At 50.4% G+C, this 17,980-nt stretch overlaps 1 protein-coding gene across 1 annotated transcript; it reads left to right on the top strand.

Moving 5' to 3' along the window:
- Positions 1-13,628: 13,628 nt before the first annotated feature.
- LOC142458996 (uncharacterized) lies at positions 13,629-14,983 on the top strand. Its single transcript, XM_075560072.1, has 3 exons — positions 13,629-14,008; positions 14,229-14,288; positions 14,432-14,983. The coding sequence occupies exons 1-3, from the start codon at positions 13,962-13,964 to the stop codon at positions 14,586-14,588; spliced, it is 264 nt and encodes an 87-aa protein (XP_075416187.1). The 5' UTR covers positions 13,629-13,961; the 3' UTR covers positions 14,589-14,983.
- Positions 14,984-17,980: the final 2,997 nt, after the last annotated feature.

Here is a 17,980-nt window from a genome sequence, read left to right as displayed (position 1 = left end):
TGGCCCCTAGACTGGTCTGCTGTCTGTCTGGTTTCTGTCCAGGAAGGGAAGATGGAACGATAGATGGATTTCCCACTCTGCAGCCTGGGGTTCTCAGGACCAGCCCCCTGCCATGGAGGCACTGTCTCGTCTCTCTCCATGACCCCATCACCCTCCGGGGTTCAGCAACCCTGTCAGTTCCGAGTGGCCCACGTCTCTCATCAGTCTTTGCTCTCCAGGCAGACGCTCAAGCCTCCAGGAGTCTCAGGTGTCACTTGGGGAAAGGGAGCTGTAGGAACCGGCTAGACAGGGGGCCCAGCTCCACTGCCTGATGGGAAAATACTCAGCCACCCATGACACTGTCTGTCTGGAGCAGCCCTCTCGCTCTTCTATGCCAGGCCGGCTTAGGTAGCCTCCCAGGACGCCCTGACTCTCTCTCTGCCCGCCATCCATCACACGGAGTGGCAGTTTTCGTTTGTCGGTCTTTCTGGAAGATGAAGCTCATACCTGCTTCCGTTCCTGCTGCCTCTCTGGTACCCAATATACAGCCCGGCACATGACCACCACTCCATAAATACTTGCTAGTGAGTTCACAAATAAGTGCGGAGGGTCTCGGTGCTCATGGGGGAGGACCCACCCGTCCAGACAGAGCCTGGCCTTCCAGACCAGCCCTCCCCTCTCTCCGTCCATCTGAGCAAGCGCCAGCCCCATCGAGGCCATCCTGGGCTCACGCTTCTCAGGCCCGGTAAACTGAGCTGGGAGTCAGTGGTCAGAGATGGAAGAGGGGCCGCAGGGAGGAAGAAGGAGCTGCCAGGAGAGACAGGGGTTGACATGGAGGAGCCCTCCCCCACCCCTGCAGCCCCAATGGGCTTCGAGGTCCCGAGCACTGAGACCAGGAGAGTGGCAGAGAAGGTGTCTCAGCTCTGGACAAGAAAAGTTCTAGGACACTTGGAGCGTTCCAGAGGGTTTCTCCGTGTGGAGTGACCTCCTTGTGCTAGGGAGGTACCCTGCAGAAGCTGGACGGCCTCCAGATGGTGGCCTCCAAGAGCCGGTCCAGCAGAGAGAGGCAAGTCTGTGCCTCGGGGTCAGAGAGAGGCTAGAAAGGCAGCATGAGCATCGGGCTGGGAAGAAGGTGGTCTTTTTCCTGCACCCCTGAGCTAACCACAGAACCAGGCCTGCGCAGGCCATGCAAGGAAAGGGTGGCGAGGGAGTTGTGACAGCCTCTCCGCTCTGGATTGGGAGCCTCACAACCCTTTCCCCCCTCCACTGATCCCAAAGGTCCTGGCATCCCAAGTTTCCCAGCAGGGGTGGGGAGTACAGAGGGAGTTCTCAAGTTCTCAACAGCTGCCATGACTGGAAGGTTTGGCTCTGCTGCTTGAAGGAAAAGACCCTAACCATTCATGCATCCATGCATCTGGCTGATTAAATATCCATTAACCCCCATCTTCCTCCAGTTACCCATCCACCCACCCTCCCATCTACCTGTCCAACCAGTCAGCCAAAGCGTCACGGAGCTCTCGGTTATTAATCCCCTCTAGATGCTATGCCCTGCACCCTAGCAGACAGAAATCAATTATAGGTGTGAAGAGGGAGGGGGAGCGCATTGTCTCAAATCCTTCTGAGTCCCCACGAGAGCCAAGAAGTGTCACAGAGCAGACAAAGACCTCCTTCTAGACCCTGAGAGGAAAACACAAAATAGTGAGGCTGAGGGTGGGACCCCTAAGGTAAGTGCTGCCAGGACAGAGGTCCCTGAGTCTCATCTCCCTGACAATGCCACTGGGAGCCACAAGAAAAAGCTCTGAGCTCAATGTCTGGGTCTGAGTCCCACAATCCTGTCTGCAAGCTCTTCCCCACTCCCAACCCAGAACCTCAGAAGTGGACACCCAACTCTTTCCACTCCTCCAGTCCATCCCATCCCTTCTCTTTCTCCTTGTCTCTGTTTCTATCTACTGGTCCTGTCCCACCTTCCCCAAGCAAACAATCCCTCCTGGGCACTGCTTCTTGGTCCAGCAATCACACATCCTCAAGGCTGTAACCTCCACCTGGTCAACTTCTGCTCCACTATGTGTCGCTGAGGAGCCCTGTGTCCTTATCCTGGCTTCTGGCAGGCTGGGAGCCTACAGGCCCCCCGCTGACAATGATGAGGCAGTGCGCTCTCTGAGGAGGAGCGTGGACCCCTGGCTTCCTGGCCAGAATGCAGGAAGCTTTACTGTTTGCCTCTGGGGTAGGCCTTCCTATGTTAGATTCCTTGGGTGGCAATGACTCACTCTGCAAGAGGAAGACCCCATGCTGAAGCCTGGTTTGTGATCCGTGAGTTTCTATAAAGGATAAAACAAATTTCAGGTTTTACACAGGCCCCCTCAGGGCACTTCTCACCCACACGTGGACACCTGAGATCAGAGAAACCATAGCAGGGTCAAGGAGCAGCTGGAAAGAGGGTGGTGGGCTTCCAATTCTGGCTTTTCTGCCGGGAGGCATGGTTCATGGTACTGATTGACCCCATTGACTGAATGAGGCTCACCTGGTCTAGTCGGCCCCTCCCCCAAGTGTACTGGCTTCCTTTCCCAAAGGCCTGAATGGGTGCATGACCTCTAGCCTTCAACTGCTTCCAACTTCCTGTAAGAGGGGAGGGAGGCCTTGGCCCACAGAGGGAGAACCCCTGGTTTCTGCCTCTAGCTACCTAACAGGTCCCATGTCTGCTACTGATTCAAGGCCTGCAGCTGATAGGCACCGCCCTACCCTAAAGGCCTGTGGTCTCCCCAGTTGTCGCTTTCGATAGCCCTCTAAGAGGACCTGACATTCCTTCTCAAAGAACCCCTAGCCTTTTTGTCTACCTCCACAGTGGACAAAAAGCTCCCCGTCCTAACAGTCGAACGAGCGAGTTCCTACAGGAAGAGTGAGTCTCGTCCATCTCCATTTTCAGGATTGTTCCGCACAGGGCCTAGCACGAAACAAACACCCAAAACACATGGAAAGAATAAAAGATGGGATTAATCATGGCCCTTTCCCACTATGCCCTCCCTCGTTCGGAGCTGGAGCACATTCAGTTCTCAAGAAATTAGGGGGCTGTCTCTGGAATCATGTTTCGCAGCGTGGGTAAGAATGCCTGATCACAGCCAGCCCCATTTGGTTTTGATCGTGTCCTGATCATGTTCAACTTCTCGGTAAGCCCCCACCCCATGTCACCCCCTTTTTCTGGCTTCTGGAAAACTCAGACATAGCAGGAAAATGCTGGAAATAACCATCTCCCACGGACTGCCCCATGGAGAGCTTCCTTCTGTAGAAACAAGTGGGCACTTCTCTGGTCAGAACTTCCTAGAGGACCCTTGAGACATTGTCCACATGTCTCTGCAGGACTGGCTAACTCACTGCTGGCACCAACGAGGGCTGAGCTCTACTCTGAAGGCTGTGGACATTCTTTGGTTGCAGATGAGGAAACTGTGGGGCAGAGGTCAAGGAATTGCCCAAGCTAGTGAAACACCTCGGCCGGGTTTCTCCCTGGGCAGCGTGGCTCAAGTTTGTACACGTCAGGAACACACACACCACCTCTGTGAGTTGGTCCATCTCCTAAGGGAAAATGGAGACCAATGCATCCGTGCCAGGTCTGAGAAAGTGGCCCTCAGAAAGTAGGAAAAGTTTCCGCCACCTAATGTAGACTTTTAAGATAGAGGGGGGAGGGGATCTAATTTATTTTATGAATATGTATTTATGAAAACAAATATCATTTTAGTATGTCACAAAAGAAACTAGGCGAAGCCATTTCTTTCGGGTAGTGACCATGTGGCAGGTTCAACGATGAGGCCTTCCTCAGAAGCCTCCAGGTCGTTGAAAAGCAGCACCAAGGCGGCCTGTGCTCTGTCTGCTCTAGCAGCGTCAGGTCACTAAGACGGTGACTGTGGGGCAGTCTGATAGAGCGCACATTCTACCCACGAGCAAACTAATACCATAGGAAATTCCTCAATTGAGAAAAATGATAAATATGTCTATAGTCTACCCCTATGGCTTTCCAACATCAACTTATTAGACTTCGTGAAAAATACTAGACTAAGTGAAAAATTAAAGGTACCCCCTAGCATCTGCCCTTGCTTGTAAAACCCCAAATATGCACCTCTCTCCAGAGAACTGTCTCATAACTTTAGCAAGTACTACATCCAATTTTAGGTCCAAGGTCTCCGGGCAGTGTCTGTTCTACCTTTAACTTTCTTGTAGTCTTACCTCTCTATTCAGCAACATCTGGTAACCCCCACCAGCATACCTGCATCACTCGGGATAGGCTAGGTTAAGCTGTAGACACCCACATCTGAGAGCCGGAACAAAACAAGAGTCTATTTCCCACACATACCAAGGCAGCTATGGGCCCAGTCAGGTCTCCAGCACAGCTGTGTCCCATGTGGCGGCTCCCCATTCCAGGCTGCTTTCATCTTTTGGCATGTTCCTTTACCTCACACATGCTTCTGTGATCGCTTAAGGCAAGGAGAACCACACACCAGTTCTCAAATGAGTGACAAAATGACACTTCTGCTCACATTGTATTGGCCAAAGTAGGTCACACAGCTCTGCCTAACTTCAAAGGGATGAGTCTCAGGAAGGAGAAAGGAAGTTGAATTTGGAATTGTAGCAGGATCACCACAACAGCCTGTGGACTAAAAGAAGATAAAAGACAAGGAGGAAAATATAAGTCAAAGCTACAGTAAATACCTTTAAAACTTAGCTGGTGTTTATCACTCCCTTCCTATACTAGTTTTCTATTGCTATATGACAAATTGCCACAAATTTGTTGTTGCTGCTACTGCTGCTGTTGTTGTTAGGTGGCAGCAAGTTGGCTCCGGCCCATAGCCACCCAATGCACAACGGAACGAAACACTGCCCAGCCCTGCACCATTCTCCCAATTGTTCCTGTGCCTGAGCCCATTGGTGCAGCCAGTGTCTATCCACTTCCCAAGGGCCTCCCTCTTTGTTTCTGCCTTTCTACTTTACAAACATGATATTGTTCTCCAGGGACTAGTCTCTCCAGACAATATGCCCAAAGACGAAGACTTGCCACCCTTGCCTCTAAGGAGCCCTCTGGCCTTGCTTCTTCCAAAGACTGGTTTGTCCTTTCAGCAGTTCGTGGCACTTTCAATATTCCTCTCCAGCACCGTCATTCAAATGCATCGAATCTTCTTCGGTTTCCTTTTTCAATGACCAACTTCTATGTGCATATGATGCAATGTAGAAAACCACGGGTCAGGCACACCTTAGTCCTCAAAGAAACATCCTTGCTTTTCAATAGTCTAAAGAGGTCCTGCGCAGCAGATTTACCATGGAAGCAGCAGTCAAGAGATCAAAACACATTACCAATGTAATGTGTTTTGATCTCTTGACTGCTGCTTCCATGAGCTTGATTGTGGATCCAGCTGTGGTAGTGATACAATCTGTTGTCAACTTAAGGGTATTAAGAGTGAAGGGGTGGAGTCTAACCTGTCAATCAGGTCACAGACTGATGATGCCTCCTTGTGGGCATGGCCTTCTCAAGAGGACTCTGGAAACTTCCTCTCTCTCTCCGGAGGTGGGCCACACTCTCCATCTGCTTCACCTTCCTGTTGAGGAGCCACACTCAGAGAGCTGGAGGAGCCAGGTAGAGACTCCTGTCAGCACAGAGATGCTTCCACTACCACTGGATCCACAAGACTTTTCACTCACTGGCTTGTGATCTTCCTGCATTCAACATCATTGTGAGTGGCTACATGAATCTTAAGAGGAATTTATGAGCTAGTATTGAACTTATGGGCTAATATCGGACTTGTGGACTTGATCTGGACTAAGCTGGGATGATTTCTTAATATAGAATTACTCTTTGATATAAAGCTCTCTCTTACATACCTGAGTGTCTCTGGATTTGTCTCTTTAGTCAACGCAGCCTAACACACCACCTAAGACAAAATCCTGGACAACTTCAACCTTTCCTCCATTTATCATGATGTTACTTATTGGTCCAGGTGTGAGAATTTGGGTCTTCCTTACATTGAGCTCTAATCCATATTGAAGGCTATAATCCTTGATCCTCAACAGCAAGTGCTTCGATTCCTCCTCACTTTCAGCAAGCGAGGTTGTGTCATCTGAATATCGCAGTTTGTTGCTAGGCCTTCCCCCTGATGCCACACTCTTTTTCAAATAACAACAAATTTAGCTGCTCAACACACTCCAAATTTATCATTTCACCATTTCTGTGGACCAAGAGTCTAGTTATGAGTCAATTGGGTCCTCTCCTGGGGTCTCACCAGGGGCCAGCCAGGAAGGCTCAGAGTCTCCTTCCAAATCCCTGGTTTTGTCAGTTATGTTTGTAGAATTAAGATCCTCAGCCACCTGCCACTCTTGTCACATGGCCCTCATCACAGTTTGGCAAGGCCAAGATGAGGTCATCTGCTTCTTATCTCTTACATCTCATATATAGACATTCTTTAAAAAGGGCTCACCGGATAGGTTGGGGTCACTCAAGATAATCTCCTTTTGACTAACTCAGAATCAACTGTTTAGGGACCTTGATTGCATCTGCAAAAACCTTCATCTTTGCCATATAATGTAACCTCGTCATATGAGCAATACCATATCATATTCATTGGTCAAGAAGTCAAAGGGTGCCTTCAAGGTAATGGAATGATGGGGTCACAGGAAAGAGCTGAGCCAGTCAGAATGCAGTATAGCACCGATGAAACACACAATTTTCCTCTAGCTCTTTGGTGGTGCTTCCTTCCCCCCACTATCATGACCTCAATTCTACCTTACAAATCAGATTAGACCAGAGCATGCACACTGCTACAGATAAGAGCCCGAAACACAGGGAATCCAGGGTAGATAAACCCCTCAGGACCAACAATGAGAGTAGAGATACCAGGAGGATTAAGGGAGGGTAGGGGGAGAAGGAAGAATCAATCACAAGGATCAATCTAGAACTCCCCCCTCCCAGGGGCACAAAAAGCAGAAAAGTGGTTAAGGGGTGACAGAGGACAATGTAAGCTATGAAAATAATAATGTATAACTTATCAAGGGCTTGTGAGGGAGGGTAGGTAGGGGAGGGAGGGGGAAGAAATGGGGAGCTGATATCAGGGGCTCAAGTGGGAGGAGAATGCTTTGAAAATGATGATGGTGGCCTATGTGCAAATGTGCTTGACACACCAGATGAATGTATGGATTGTGATAAGAGATGTAAGAGCCCCCAATAAGTGTTGTTTTTTAAAAAAGGTAATGGAATTATATGGGGCATGCACACCAACTTGTTTACACACTTCTACGATTCCTTCTAGGGTCCCTTTACCAACTCATATTTCAGTTAATTAATTGACATCCCTGCTGAGAAACCCAAACCTTCACCCCATGCTGGTGGCCCTGTCTGATTAAAGTCACAGTGGTCTTCCATTAACTTTGACCACTGGCCTTGGAATCTCTAGGTTTTCCAGGTGCCCTAGAAATCACCCGGTGCCTTCGCATACCTCCATGCCCCCATTGTGTAGGCACAGCCTTCTGTTCCCTTGCCAGTGTGCCTGACACCTTTTGTTGAGCCTATAGCATGAGAAGCCAAAGCCAAACGGTAGTCTCACTATCTCCTTCCAGGACAAAAGGACAATAAGATGCTCTGCTCAGTAAGGAAGTGTCCTCTTTGCTATCCGTTAGGAACACCGTGAATGGAGCTCTAATGGCTTCAGCAAATTGTACAGGCTCTCCGGCCTCCCTTTAACGCCTCTCCTCTGTCTCCCTATCTCCAGCCACAGAGATCATCTTCTACTTTGTACTCGGGCATCCTTGTTTCCTGAGCGATCCAAAAGCCAGCTCAGCCCAGGGTCAGGATCCTTGGACTCAAAATCGTCCTCAGTGCAGGGAATGAAGGGAAAGGAGTGTTTTGGTGAGAGTGGATCACATCAAGCTGCGGAGGGCAGGAAACCGCATGGGAAGGGGGCATGTGCTATTATTGCTCAAGGCTTCCTCCACGCTAGTGCTATGCTAGTGCTATGCAGTATGAAGTTCTAACTGTTCTAACTGTTCTAATCAGATTATGACGTTCTATGCAGTGTGACACCTATGAGCTAGGGTTTCGGGGCCCAGCTCTGCCAGAACCCTTTGGAAACAAATATGGGTGTAGAGAGGGACGGGAAGGGAAGGAGACTCCTTCTCAGGATCAGGGACTTTCAGAAGCAGAGCTGAGTCATCTGGTTTCTTCATCATTTCCAACTTCTTTCTGGAACAAGACAGCTAAACTCGGGCCAGAGCTTCCTTTCCAAGAGCCCAGGAGTCCCCCTACCCGCCCCCATCTCTTTCTCCTGACACAATGACCACCCCCTGCTAAGGCCCTGCTTTGTGTGACTGAGACCCACAAAGGAATGGATTGAATAAGGAGCCAGTGTATCTAGCCACACACACACCCAAACACACAAGGGCCACCCCCTTTACCCACTGATGCATGTCTGTACCCAGACATCCATATGCAGACATGTCAGTCATACACTTCACTCAGGGACACCAGGGACACACCAGACATTAAATATATTATCACAATACAGACACAAGGGCCCATATGGGCACAAACAATGACATACACATAGTTGTGAACACATAGACACCCAAACAGACATGACTATAATCTGTTTTCCAAGAAAAAGAAGTACCTGTTTAAAAGAGATTGGAGAGCCACGTGGGAAGGAGGCAACAGATTCGGTAAAAGAGATCCCCCTGCTTAATGAGGCTGTTGACTGAAGAGCCTTCTGTTGGGCGGCCTGGTGACTCAGCAGTTAAGCATTCAGCTGCTAACTGGAAGGGTGATGTCTCCAACCCATCCAGCGCCTCCATGAGAGAGAACGGGCCATCTGCTCCCATGAAGTTTACAGCCTCGCAATCCCTATGGTGCGATTCTACTCTGGAACAAAGGCTTGTTATGAGTTGAAATCAACTCAATGGCACCTTACAACAACAAGCACAGAGGCCTTTTACGTTTGGAACCATCAAGAGAAGAGTAGGGTTAAACCAAAACCACTGCCATTGAGTCCAGTGCAGCTCAGGGTGACCCTCAGAGTAGTGGCTAGATTTGAACTGCAGACTTTAAGATTAGCAGCTCAAGGCTTATCATACAGCACCATCAAGCTCCTTTAAGAAAATCTGGAGCTTCCAAGGGCCGAAGCCATATCACTTGGGTGGTAGCTTATCCTCTCAGAAGCTAGACCCTAGAACCCAGCAAACTCCACTGGCTTCACTGCATTCCAAGGTACTCTAAAAACATGGGCTACTCTCGAGATACTGGTAATAGTCGGCGATGAATGAGAAAGGGGAATGGAATTAGCGCTCACTAAGTGTGCCCTGAGCATTAAGCATGGGCATTACCTCACGAGTGACATATGGTTCTTATTTTACAGATGTGGAAACTGTCACCTGTTACTCATCTGTCGAATCTCATGGATCCCGATTCAAAAACAAAGATTCAAATAAAAAGGTTGTGGGGGAAAGAGAAGGGGGAACTGATCTCAGTGATTGACACATAGCACGCGTGCATGCACACACACACCGTGGGGAGGGGGGGGCTAACAACAGAAACATGGGTGAAGTGTAAGATATGAAAATAACAATAACAATAAAAAATAAAAGAACGATTTATCATTTATCAAGGGGTCACGAGGGTGGGAGGGGGGCAAGGGAGGGAAGGAGTAGGACCTGACACCGAGGGCTCAAATAGAAAGAAAATGTTTAGAAAATGATGATGGCAACATATGCACAAATATGCTTGTAAGAACCCCCAGTAAAATGATCTTTTAAAAATACTAAATAAATAATACATAAAAACAAAGGTTGTGTTATGTCCACTACATCATCAACAGCAAATATAAAACATGCATGCTTCCATTTCTTGTTCATGTTCCCATCAATAGAACACGTGTCTTCCCAACTGATCTGGGACGCCCACCTCTTTTTGTTTAAAAAAAAAGAAAGGTTTTATTGGAATTAAATGCTTGCTTATTTACATAATGTCTATGGATGCTGTTGTGCTACAACTACACAACTGAGGAGTCACTTCAGAGACTGTAGGGCTCACAAACCTTAAAGATTTACTCTGTGATCCTCTACCGCAGGAGTTTGCCAACCTTGATCCAGACCTCGCCTCAGAACTGGAGCTGGCAAAAAAATAAAAGTAAAACCTATTGCAGTTAGAGTCTTACAAGGACGGGAACTGGGCACGGACCTGGCTCCTGAGCTCATGGCAGTCACAGTGAATCAGAATATGCCCTCAAAGGTCTCACCATCTCAGGACCTATGGCTGAGGTGCTCAGTGGGGTGAGTCTACCTCCATAGAATCCAGGTCTAAATGCTGATCAGCTATTGCTCCCTCTCAGGACCTAGATGACAGACTCAATATACAAGAAGCTCCTCTGCTTGCTCAACCAGAGTCCACGGAAATGCTGGAGATGCTGCAGAGATGGTTTGTCCTATGTATTGCCAGCCAAGGAGACCTGGAAACATCTACATGTGCCCATCCAGCTGGGCTCCCAAATCACGGAACTCTTCTGCCATCCACAGACTCCGCGGTATGGTAAAGGTGCTTCCTGAGAAACATGCCACCATGTGGTTCTCAACCTGTGGGTTGCGACCCCTTTGGGGTCACCTAAGACCATAGGAAAACACATGCAGATATGTCCACATCCGAGTACCCATGCTATACCATGCTTCAAGACAAAATTTCATGCATTTGTCATTAGAAATAAATACCTCACAATATATAATTACAAAAAGAAGAGTGATGGATGGATGGATGGATGGATGGATGGATGGATGAGTGGGTGGGTACAGATGGATGGTTTTGCTCCAAATACCAATGTTAAGTCACTAATCAACTGAGCAAGCAATTCATCTTTCAAGGCCTTCATTTCCCCAACTATAGGAGAGGTCTATGAATAGTAGTCAATTAATATGACCCTTCTGGCCATAATTCCGTATGTGATATAACTATAGACTCTGTGCCTATGGCTATCAGCCCATTTTGGAGGGTGTCAGCATCATGGTGCAGCTAAGTCCTGATCTTAATAGAGGGTGTGAACTAAGTCACACCCTTTGATTCCTTGCGGCATGTTTAAAACCACTTTACCAGAGAATGTGATTGAATGCATCACCCTTTGTTCTCCTTGGGGGTTATACTGGGTTATGCCTTGGGCTGCTAACCACAAAGTTTGCTGCTCCACGGTGGAAAAATGAGACATTCTACTCCCATAGGATTTACAGTCTCAGAAACCCACAGGGGCAGTTCTACTCTGTCCTACGGGTCTCTAGAAGTCACAAAACTCACACCTCTACCAAAGTCATTCTTTGGTGTATGAGAAAACAGGACCACTGGACAAGCTTGTCCAAGAGCTGTCTGAAGTGGCAGAAGTCACCAAGACCAGATGCACCAGAGACTGTGGCTTGGAGACTCTGAGGAGCAGTGCCGAGACTATGGGGTACCATCTCCCCATCTGACTATATGGGACTGTTAGAGCAACAGGCAGTCTCACTTCCATTGAGCCCATGGAGGCCAAGGCCAAGGGACCCCTGGCTGAGAGGCTGAGAACTGAGAGAGACGTAGCTGCTGACTAAGGAGAAGTGTTACCGTGAGCCAAGGACAATATCCTGACTGCTTGCTGGTCCTGACTTGTGGTTACCTATTAACTGCCATAATAAACCTGCTTAAGACTCTTGTTTGACCATTGCAACAAATTATCGAATCCAGCATAGGGAGGAATGGCTGGTGTCAGAATTAAGCAGGATGGAGGGTAAAGGCATGTCTGACCCCTGCCTCGTGGCAATAGGGAAGCCAGAGGAGGTCAGATGTGTCCCCTACACCAGAACAATACCACAATAATTTGTCTTACAGGGTCTTTCCACTGCAAATAACAAAAACTCAAAGCAAAGTAGCCTCAGCAAGAAAATTAAATTTGTCACAACAGATCATTCCAGCTACTGATGAGAACCTTGCATGTGCTCCAGGTCTGGCTGGATAAAGAAATGTACATGCTCTCCATATCCTGACTTCATTTCTTTTTTTTTTTTTATGGAGGGGGGCAGTGTCCTGGTTTATTTCACTTTTTTTATTAAGCATTTTATTAGGGGCTCATACAACTCTTATCACAATCCATACATATACATACATCAAGTGTATAAAGCACATCTGTACATTCTTTGCCCTAATCATTTTCAAAGCATTTGCTCTCCACTTAAGCCCTTTGCATCAGGTCCTCTTTTTTCCCCTCCCTCCCTCCCCGCTCCCTCCTCCCTCATGAGCCCTTGATAATTTATAAATTATTATTTTGTCATATCTTGCCCTATCCGGCATCTCCCTTCACCCCCTTTTCTGTTGTCCCTCCCCCAGGGAGGAGGTCACATGTAGATCCTTGTAATCGGTTCCCCCTTTCCAACCCACTCACCCTCCACTCTCCCAGTCTCTTGACCTCGTTTCATGGTGATTCTTTTTTGTGGTCTCGTACCCTGTCACAGACAAGTGCTTTCTGGTAGCATGAAAAATCACCATGCGAGGCCTCGGGTCTAAATGTTTATCATTAGGAAGCTAAAAGAGGGCTCCGCTTTCTCCCAACAGCCAAACCATCAACTATCCGAAAGGCTTTGGTTGACGGTGCTTGAGAAAGTCGTGCTGGGGATAGATTGATAGCTCTTTGATCGGTGTCAGTGGCCAGGGCAATGGACTGCTGTGGTCCTGGTCCTGTGGCTGACAGCCTCACCAAGAGCACGCAGACTGGGAAATAACTTTCCCAAGGGAGCAACAAAATGGAGTGTTGGAAAGTGGTCTGCCCAATCAGAAGCACACCCCACGAAAGTGTGTTTCATCTAGTTGTCATGAGGAGAACCATGGTGGTGTAGCAGTTACAGGGGGGCTGTCCCCAAGCGCCTTCCCTGTGCTACTTTGTCATTTCTCAGCTGGACCGCAGTACCCAAACCAGCCTATCTCTTTTGACGCTCCTCTTCCCCACTCCTTAAGGGTGGAGGTGGAGGCCCCACTCCCAGCACAGTGCCCACCGTGTAACAGAAACTCAATAAATACTTGTCAATGAAATGTGTTGAAGGGGTGTGTGTGGGAATAATAACAGGAAATTAAGGCTCAGCTCAGAAAGGACGGACGGGCTGTGATTGTGGCCATCAAGTCACTCAGCAAAGGCCACCAGACCAACAAATGTTTCCATAGCCTGGCTGGTTTTGACAGGGACCCCTCTGGGAGTCCCTACCACCTCAACCCATACAAGGGAGGGGCGTAGCCAAGGACAGTCAGCAGGCTGGAAGTCAGGGCTGACGAGATGGAAGGAAGAACAGCACTGGACCGAGTCCCAAAGCGCATTCCTCACTGCCTGGTGCTGAGGTTTGGGCCTCCCAGAACGAAGCTGCAAAATCTGACTGCACCTTTGTAGAAGATCCTGCACCCCGAATTTTAGTACCAAGCCCTATTGCACCCGCTAAGTGACAGGTCCAGGCTCCGCCTCCTAGTATGACATTTGACTCCGCCTCCTCGGAATGAAAAACATGACTTCGTCCCTTTTAACTACTGGGCCTGGCCCCGCCCCTTCCGGGTGATAGGCAAGCCCCACCCCTAGTGTGCGACCGGGTCCCTGTGACGTAAGGCAACATTTCGTTTCCGGGGTGGAGCCAGGGAGGGCGGGAGTTTAACTACGCCAGCCCCACAGCCCCCCCCTCCAGGTGACGACAGGTCTCCAAATCCTCACCCAGGGGCCCAATTTTCCGAGCCCCATTCCCACCAAACCCCTTACCCTGACCCTGGGCACCCCATGCTCCTCACCCTTTTCAGTTCTAGCGTCTCCCAAATCTTCAGTCCCACCCCGATAAGGCTTCCCGGGGACATGGGCCGCATATTGGTTGGGAACAAGTCAGACTCGTCATGAGACTAGCAGCGCGGGGACCCGGGCCTGGGGAGCCCTCGCTCCAATGCTGCTGCTGCTGCTCCCCAGGTAACGTCCGAAGCCCGGGACATGTCGGGACTGAAGCGGTACGAAGTGGCGCTGGAGGCTGAAGAGGAGTGAGTGGAGGCGGGGTTCTGCGGCGGAGGGGCCGGGCGCCGCGGGGAGGGGGAGGGCGCAGGCTGGGGAGGGGGCGGGCCCTCCGGGGAGGCGTGGGCTACGGAGGGAGCCGCCCCTACTGGGCGCCGCCGCGCCGGCCAGGCCGCAGCGCGGCGTCCGAGGGGCGGAGCCGTGGAGTCGGCCCCGCCCCGCCCGGTCCCCGCTCTGTCTTCCCCGCAGGATCTACTGGGGCTGCTTCTACTTTTTCCCCTGGCTGCGCATGTGGCGGAGGGAGCGGAGGTGAGGGGCGCTGCGAGGCCGCGGACGGGCGCGCAGCCTGGAGGAGGCCCAGGGTCGAGGACTGATGGCGGGCGGGGGGGGGCTGTCCGCGAGGCGAGCCCCCCTCCCCCGCCTCATGCCGCCGTTGTCGGGTCGCCCCACAGCTCGGCGCACCCCCGGGAGCAGAAGCTGGAGCCTCTGCGGGGCCTGATGAGCTGTCTGTCGAGCGGCCTGGGCCCGGTTCCCCAGCCCTCGGGCCGCGGCCTCCCCCGCCGCACCCCCTCAGCTGCTGCCCAGACTGCTCAGGCATTAAAGATTTAAACTGACGCCCCCCACCCCGGACTGCCCTCCTGCCTCCACCGCCGCTGCCTCCATTTGAGCCGAGCCCCTGTCTACACCGACTCCATCTCCTGAAAGTCTCCTCCCTCTCTAGTTGGGTGCCCATCTGAGTCAAAACCTACTGCCATCGAGTCAGTCTGGCTCAAAGCGACGAAGTAGAACTGCCCTGTGGGTTTCTGATGCTGGGAATGGTTACAGGAGCCTCCCCTCTTTTCCCCACGGAATTACCGGTGGGGTGCGAACTACTGGCTTTTCTGTTATCAGCCCCACGTGTAACCCACTACAGGGCCCTTCATCAGTGCCTGTTACTGCCAGTGGCTGCCCTCTCCCCACCACCAGTACCCCTACTCCCCAGCACTGTGAGTAAACTTTATGGAGTGAACTAACTTTGGCCTGGCCTGGTGTTCTTCCCGACCCTAACCCCACACGGATGCGTTCCCCCTTCTCTACCCCGGCTCCCACCTCTCTCCCGACAGGATTTTCCATGAGGCCAAAGAATCTTCTTTCTAAGCGGGGATGCCAGGACACTTGAAGCCGGCAGTTGGAGGAAGTAGCTGACAGTGAGAGGAGGATTCCTAGACATGGTCTCTCAATCTGCCATAAAACGGATTGGGGACTACAGGGGGTGGAAGGCATTCCTACGGTTACTACCCCAACTTCCGGCCTCTCAGTCAGACCTTGGGTTGAGAGATACTTGACATCAGCCCCTTTAGAAGGGCTTGCTATTTCCTGGGAGAGTCTAAGGACCACTCCCCCAGCCCCTCCTTCTGTCTTGTGTCTGCCCGCCCCCCCCCAAAAAAAAAAGATCAGCTTTAGATCCACTGGGGCTGCTAGGTGGCCCTGCTTAGGTAGTTAAGAATGACGTTGATGCCAGAAAACACCAGCGAACTACGTTACAGAGAAAGCTTGGATTCTGACTAAGGAGAAAGCGGACTTCAACCTGGGGAGGCCACTGACGAAGGTTATGTGGGGGAGACTTCCAGAGGAGACTGGATAGCCTGATCTTTCCAGAAACCAAAGTGGGAGATGGGTACAGACCAGGTAGAAATTGCTTCTTGGCTTCCCAGGTCTCTGGTCTGCTGTGTGTGGCATGCAGCCTAGTTGGTGGAAGTCTGTGCTGAGATACGGTATTTCAGCAATTTCTTCCAGGTTTGTACCCAAGCGTTGGGGCACAAGCCCAGCCTGGTGAGAGTAAGAAAGAGCCTAAGACCTCTGGTACCAGTAGCTCAAAATGAGCAACCAATGCATTGTGGCCACTTTTTGAGAAAACACCTGAGCTCTTGAGCCATTACGTTACAATGTGGAGTTCTTTATCCAACCCTAGACCCACACCTCAAAGGTCACTATCAGAAAACCTGAGCTTCACCCTGGGCAGGAAGGAAGAGAGGCTGGGGCTGTTGAGCCAGAATGGGGGGAATGGGCTCCACTCTTAGAGCTGAAGTGTCCCTCCTGATAAGTGAGGCAGCACAGAGGCAGAAAGGATGTGTAGGGAAGTTGGGGATCCCCTTTCTCAAGGCCAGGCCTGCCCCCTAGAGGATGGCTGGCCACAGAACAGACAGCTGCAGAATACATTCCTCAACACCCAGAGAAGGACGGGATGATGACTGATTGTTTCCAATAGAGCAGACCCAGGGGGCTGAAATCCCCAGACCCAGAGTAGAGAATTCAAGGTGCCAGTGATACTAACCATAGCAGCACACCCGTGCACCCCACCCCATCTTAGCTATTCCCAGCTTCCGGGAAAGGGCAGGGTGAGGAGGTATAGGGGTTTTGTATTGGGCAGCGTTATGGATCAGACTTGTGCCCCCCCCCCAAAATATGTATTGTCAATCCTAACCGATACCGGTGGTTAATGAGCCCTGGTGGTGCAGAGAGTTAAGCCTGGAGCAGTAAACCCAAAGTTGTGCATTTCATATTCGCCAGCCACTCCCATTGGACTGCTATGAGTTGAAATCAACTTGATCGCAGTGGGTTTGGGTGGGTTTCTGTAGCCCTAATCAGCACTGGAATGGGTTTCCTGTGCTACATTAATGAATTATCTTACAGGGTGTGTGTTCCTGAAATCAATCCCTTTTAAGATCAAAAGCAAGCGGCACAGTTCTTCACGGACTTCTCTGGCAGCAACAGAAGCTGGGATGTGTTTGCTGGGTTGAAGGCTTAGGACCAGAGTCCTAGGAGAACTGTGTCAGTCCAAGAGGTCACCTTTCAGCCAAACAATAGATTGGATTATAAAACAAACTATCACTGCAAGCGATGTGTCCCTTAAACAATTAACTAGATGAGACCAAAACCTCAACATAGACCCAAAGCAGAGGAAAAGGCAAAGGATCTGGGCGGGGGAGGGGGGGGAACCGAATGGAAACCATGAGAATGCTGACATGGTGCACACTGTAACCAGTGTCACAAAGCAATCTGTACATTTTCACCTGAAAAAAAAACTGAATTGTTTCCAGAAAAGAATGAAATGACGTGGGGGTGATACCTGACCTCCTCCAGCTTAACAAGGGGGAAGGGAAGTCAGACTCGCTGTCAGCGTCTCAGCAATACCAGAGATAGGTTTTCCCTCAGGCGGAGGTGCTCCCCACTCCCAATTCCAACATCAGCTATCCTCCCCAAAGTGCCATACCGAACTCATAGGCAATACTCACCATTGTGGGATAGCCTCTTCTCAGCCATGCCCACAGGCTGGCCTCTCTGGTCTTTCACCTTTCGATCCAAACCTGCTCTTCTCTCGCACTGTTGGAAAGCTCTTTGAGGGCTGCCAATAAATGTCCACAGGGTATGCCCATGCCACCTTAAGCACCAGCCCAAAGGCTCGCAGTTCTAGCTCTTAGGGTTAACAAAGAGCTAGCCCCCTCAAACGAGCTTCCTGCTGAAGGCACTCGACTATTGCTCGGTGGGCTGGGAAGTCCACCATTCTGCCCCATGCTCTGCCCATGTTCTGCCCCATGCTCTGCACCTACCACTTCTCTGCCACTTCTCTGGGATCAAGGAAGTTCAACGTGCAAGGATCTGGGGTCCAGAGGATGCACACCACTCTTGGCTCATATCTCTTGCTGGTAGTGAGGTCCCCATTCCCTTCCTGCATCTGAAATGACTCATTTTATATCCAACAAGATGCCAATCAACAATTGGCCCTGTTAGTAATCACAACCAAATTCTATCAGTGTCTTCCCTCCGCCATCAAGGAAACATCACTCCGTGGGAGTAACAAGGACTAGGGTTAGAAGGTACATACTAAATCATTCACTGCCCTGCAATATTTCACGGGGTGGGGGGGCTGGGGGGGCGGGTGGAACTAGCTTTGTTTACCAGTGGCCATCCAAGACACATCATCTTTATCTACCTGGAGCAATAGAGGTGGGAGTCAAAAA

This window comes from Tenrec ecaudatus, chromosome 10, assembly GCF_050624435.1.
Source record: "Tenrec ecaudatus isolate mTenEca1 chromosome 10, mTenEca1.hap1, whole genome shotgun sequence".
Taxonomy (NCBI): Eukaryota; Metazoa; Chordata; class Mammalia; order Afrosoricida; family Tenrecidae; genus Tenrec; species Tenrec ecaudatus.
Note: the sequence above shows the minus strand (reverse complement) of the source record. Positions and strands in the feature narration are given on the sequence as shown.

Bases quoted from the DNA above. Each gene is read 5' to 3' on its own strand.
- LOC142458996 (XM_075560072.1), top strand. From the start codon at position 13,962: ATGTCGGGACTGAAGCGGTACGAAGTGGCGCTGGAGGCTGAAGAGGA. The intron at 14,009-14,228 runs GTGAGTGGAGGC...TCTTCCCCGCAG, and splicing joins GCGCTGGAGGCTGAAGAGGA to GATCTACTGGGGCTGCTTCT. The intron at 14,289-14,431 runs GTGAGGGGCGCT...GTCGCCCCACAG, and splicing joins ATGTGGCGGAGGGAGCGGAG to CTCGGCGCACCCCCGGGAGC.